The sequence below is a fragment of the Myotis davidii genome, unplaced genomic scaffold (assembly GCF_000327345.1).
Source record: "Myotis davidii unplaced genomic scaffold, ASM32734v1 scaffold149, whole genome shotgun sequence".
Lineage (NCBI taxonomy): Eukaryota > Metazoa > Chordata > Mammalia > Chiroptera > Vespertilionidae > Myotis > Myotis davidii.
The window spans coordinates 1,758,308-1,762,910 of NW_006352194.1; the positions used below are offsets into that span (position 1 = coordinate 1,758,308).

General features: G+C 55.7%; 1 protein-coding gene across 1 annotated transcript; it reads left to right on the forward strand.

Moving 5' to 3' along the window:
• The first annotated feature begins 694 nt into the window (after nucleotides 1–694).
• On the forward strand, nucleotides 695–4,294 carry LOC107181413. Its single transcript, XM_015557204.1, has 3 exons — nucleotides 695–1,626; nucleotides 3,120–3,203; nucleotides 3,316–4,294. The coding sequence occupies exons 1-3, from the start codon at nucleotides 1,543–1,545 to the stop codon at nucleotides 3,436–3,438; spliced, it is 291 nt and encodes a 96-aa protein (XP_015412690.1). The 5' UTR covers nucleotides 695–1,542; the 3' UTR covers nucleotides 3,439–4,294.
• The last annotated feature ends 309 nt before the right edge of the window (nucleotides 4,295–4,603 follow it).

Genomic DNA, 4,603 nt, shown 5'->3' on the forward strand with positions numbered 1-4,603 from the left:
AGAGCCCAACGGAGTGTCCCAACCAGAGGGCGCAGGAGGCCTGCGGGTGCCGCTGGAGAGGGGTGGGGTGGTGCATGCCCTTGGGGGTTCCTGGGCGTCCCGCTGCCCGGCCTACCCGGCTCTGCACCACCTCTCGGCGCTATCCTTTGGCCCCGGCTCTCCTCCCTGGTTCCCACATCTTAGACTCTGCGGTGGAGGATGGGCATGTTTTTTTGTGTGTGTGTTTTTAAAAATATATTTTATTAATTTGTCACAGAGAGGAAAGGAGAGGGACAGAGAGTCAGAAATATCGATGAGAGAGAAACATCGATCAGCTGCCTCCTGCACACACTCCCGCACCGGGGATGTGCCCGCAACCAAGGTACATGCCCTTGGCCGGAATCGAACCTGGGACCTTTCAGTCCGCAGGCCGAGGCTCTATCCACTGAGCCAAACCGGTTAGGGCAGATAGGCATGTTTGAAATATCTCCGGGAGGCACTGAAAAATACCTGTGATGTGAATAAATTGAATAAGTTTGGAACTCCGGTCCCCATAAGGCTTCCTGAGATACCTCCATTCCCTGACAAATCCTTGCCCCTCCCACTGCTCCTCAGTTATTCCCTCTGGTGTCCATTCCTTACCCCCACCCCCACCCCGCCCTCCAGTCAAATCCACATGGGAGACTGGAAGGGGTGTTCCTCCCCAGAGATCACAGTGCTCAGGCAGTGTCGGACTTAAGAGCGATCAGCTCCTTCCACAAGAAGAGGTGCTCACAGGAGGGCCTCCCATATCTGAGCCCCGGCCTGCCCTGCGTGGGCTGGCAACAAAGGCAGAGAGATACAGTCTAGGTGTGTGTGCTCAGAGTAGGGAGAGGGCCGAGAAGCCCTTTCCCGCTCACCTGGGCCTGGTGCCTTCCAGGCCGACCAGAGGAGCTCAGCAATAATTCAGGGGCTCCAGCTCTTTGGAACCTGTTGCCAGGAAACAGGGAGGCAGGCACGTGCATCCCTGGGGAGAGGAGTCAGTTTCCAGCCCAGACAAAGCAGTGAAATGTAAGCCCAGGGCACTGACTGGGGGACTTGGGACCTTCCCACTCCAATTCACAGAGGCTAAGTGGGGACAGAGGGCAGGGCCCTGCTGAGGGCAGCAGCTATGGCTATAGTCACCGGGGTGCCAATGTGGGTCCGGGGGACAAGGACTTTGGAAATGGACTTTGTGAAAGGAAGATGACTTTTCTGGAGCCATTCCAAGAGATCAAATTCAAGTACTCCTGGGAAGGAGGCCTCTGTGGGGAGAGATGTCGCTATTATTCTTGGCCAATGTGGGTCACGGCAAGGGGCCGAGGTGGCAGAAGCCTGCTCTGTCCCACCCCCACCCTAGACTCCTTTGGATCCGTTCACTTGCTGGGCACTGTGCCAGCTGGGGAGGCTGGTGCATCTTTAATGAAGTCACCAGATCCCTGGGACAGGCTCTCGGTCTCACCAAGTTCCTAAGCCAGACCCACTGGATGCCCTCTGAGCCACTGCCTCCTGCACCTGGGCACCAGGCCCGTTTCCCCTGCAGCTATGAGCCAGGCCTTCTGGAAAACCTACAAATCCAAGGTGCTACAGACCCTGAGTGGGGAATCTGAGGAGGTTCTGGCAGAGGAGGTGAGTACCATCCATGCTTGCTGGGTGGGGCAGGGGCAGAGGGGAAGCAGGAGTGGAAGGTACAGAGAAGGGCAAGGGGCAGGCTAGAGAGAATGAGAGGGTGGGGTACATTTGTGCAGAAGTCATCAGCCCACTGAAGGATGAAAATGGCTTGGCACAGGGTCAGAAAGACAGGAGGTTCAAGAAGAAAAGACTTGGGGGACCTTGGGGGAGCGGTCACTATATCCATGGATCTCCAGGATTGCCACCAGGAGAAGATCCTTCTAGGTCCAGTGTGCAGTGGCCACACAGGTACACTCAGCTTACTACTGGGCAGAGCGGAACAGAAGTGGAGCCTCCTGGTACCGGAGGTAGGAACAGTGACACTTTTATTCTGAGGGTCACTGACAGCATCAGGTCAGAGCCACACTTGGACCATGTTTACCCTGACGTTAAAAACAAACAAAACTGAACAGGCTCTGCAACAGTCCTACATCTAGCGGCTGTGATAAGTGGCAATTGCACAAATAGACGTGGAGGGACAGGAACACGGTCTGTGGTATGTGTGTATGTGAATTAGTGAATGTCTAGACAGGGCTGGGCATGTGTAGAAGTATTTGTGGGTCAGTGTTAGGATTGGTGTCTGTGTGGTATCCCCAGGGAAGGCGTATGTGCAGGTGTGAGCTAGGTATAGGTATTTTCAGGTGTGTACATTTGGGCAGAAGTCTATGCCTGCCTAGCTCTGTGCAGGTTTGGCAGGTGTTCTGTTTGTGTGTTGTGTGTGTTTGTGTGTACATCTGTATCTTGGTGTCTGGGGATGGGTGGAAAGGTTTGTGTGCTGTGGGTGGGCCTCGGTGCAGCTGTCTGCAGTTGTATAGGTGCACAAATGTGAATGGTATAATTGTGTATGTGCCCTTGTGTAAGTGCCTCACAGTGCACATAGCCGCGTAGAGGGGAAGAGCTATAGCCATGTGGAGGCATGCTCCCGCACAGGTGTGTCTACATCAGTGTGCATGCCCATGTCCACATGTTTTTGGGGTATATATGGACGTGTCTGTAGGTGGGCACATATGTGTTTGTGGAGGAATTTTTCTATACAGGTAATGTATGTGACTGGTAGCTTTGTTTAGAGCAGTGATCTGCAAACTGCGGCTCGCAAGCCACATGCGACTCTTTGGCCCCTTAAGTGTGGCTCTTCCACAAAATACTGACTTCTGCGCATGGGCCACAAAGTTTCAATCGAACTGTACATGCACGCCCGCACATGGTATTTTGTGGAAGAGCCACACTCAAGGGACCAAAGAGCCGCATGTGGCTCGCAAGCCATAGTTTGCCGACCATGGCCTTAGGGGAATACTTTTATGCATCTGGGAAGGGTGTGAGAAGACTAGGTGTATGTTTACTTCTGTGGAATTTGGGGTGCCTGGTCTGTGTGTACCAGGCTAGCAGTGGGGGAGGGAGTTCCTATGCCTTTGGGGCCTCTCTCATGCTGCGTGGGGGGTCTTGTGTCTCAGAGGGAGAACCCAGCTTTAGTGGAGTCTGAGACAGCAGAACCGACCTCAGAGGCCTTCAACCCCATGTCACAGCTGGCCCGCCGGGTGAGTTCTCCCTCCTTCCAACCCGCCCTGGGGAGCCTGCAAGAGGCTGCTGTGGAGTCCTGGGGTGGGTGGTGCTGTGGCCCCTCAATGACTCCCAGGCCCTCCCTCCCAGGTTCAGGGGGTCGGAGTGAAAGGTTGGCTGACAATGTCATCTCTGTTTAACAAAGAAGATGAAGATAAGCTGCTGCCACCGGAGCCCTGTGCTGACCAGTATGTGTGTGTGTGTGAGGGGTAGGGGGAGGCTCTGGGATGGGCCTGGGGTCGCCTTCTCCACGGCCTTTCCATATGGTCAGTTTGTCTTTCTGGCCACGGAGGGTTGGGATGGGCCAGCCCCTGCTCTTTCTGTTTCTCTTAGCAGGAAAGAGGCCAAATTAGCATATCTGGGAGATTAGGGTAGATTACAGGAGGAATTTACCAAATGTTGGGATTGAGGTGCTAGAAGGTATTATGGGCGCTCGCTCTCCATCCACGTGGGAAGGGTCCTCTCCCTAGAATCAGGGAGCTGAGCAGAGAACCTTTGCGTGTTTGGAACAGAGGGTGATCCAGACCAGTGATTCCCAAATACGGGTCTAAACTCATCCTCCCAGGGTGCTTGTGACAAACACCATTTCCCAGAATCTTCAAAGATTCTGCCTCAGCAGGTGTGGGCTGAGGCCTGGGACCTAGATTTCAGCAAGCGGAAAGGATCTGGGGCACACTAGTTCAGCAACCGGCCTTGTAGATCTAGTGTGCCAGAGGGTTAGGGGGCAGGACCCAGGGCCTCAGTCTTCCTCCTGGCTCTATCTCGGGCACACCCTCCATCTCTGCCCCTTCCTCCAGCCCAGTCCCACCCCCCCCCTTTGACACTCCCATATTTCTTTCTCCCCTAGGGCCCCTGGCCCACCCATCTCTTGTCCCCACACTTATCTCCTGTACTTCCCAGCTCTGGTAGGGGCTCCCCTCAGACCTGAGATCCCACCTCAAGCCTCACCACCGCTCCTCGATTGCTTTCCCCTACATTTCCCGGCTACCTCCAAAGCCCTCCCCCGCCTCCCCTGAGCCTCTGATTTAGACCTTTCTCCTTCCCTAGGGGCCTCTCCACCCGTCGTTCTCCCGTGTCCCCTCATTTTTCTGGTCGCCCTTGACTCCCATCCCAGAACCGGACCCCAGTCCCCACCCCGCCTCTTTCCCAGCCCCTCACCCCCCGGCTTTCCTGACCACCGCGCCTACTGAACCCGTTCCTTTCCCGGTATCTCGCCCTTCCCGGTCCCGAGCCACTCGCTGGAATCCTTGGCCCTGCCCTTCCTCAGGGCACCGTCCCCATCCTCCCGGACCTGGCGCCTCTCTCCGGCTTTCCTACTCTGGCCTCGCCCCCAGTCACTTTCCTAATCCCTAGACCCTGTCCCACCCAGCCCCGCTCC

What these genes read in the sequence shown, in the direction of transcription:
- LOC107181413 (XM_015557204.1), top strand. Translation starts at nt 1,543, where the DNA reads ATGAGCCAGGCCTTCTGGAAAACCTACAAATCCAAGGTGCTACAGACC. An exon ending in AGGAGGTTCTGGCAGAGGAG is followed by an intron (nt 1,627 to 3,119) that starts GTGAGTACCATC and finishes CTTGTGTCTCAG; the next exon opens with AGGGAGAACCCAGCTTTAGT. An exon ending in TGTCACAGCTGGCCCGCCGG is followed by an intron (nt 3,204 to 3,315) that starts GTGAGTTCTCCC and finishes CCTCCCTCCCAG; the next exon opens with GTTCAGGGGGTCGGAGTGAA.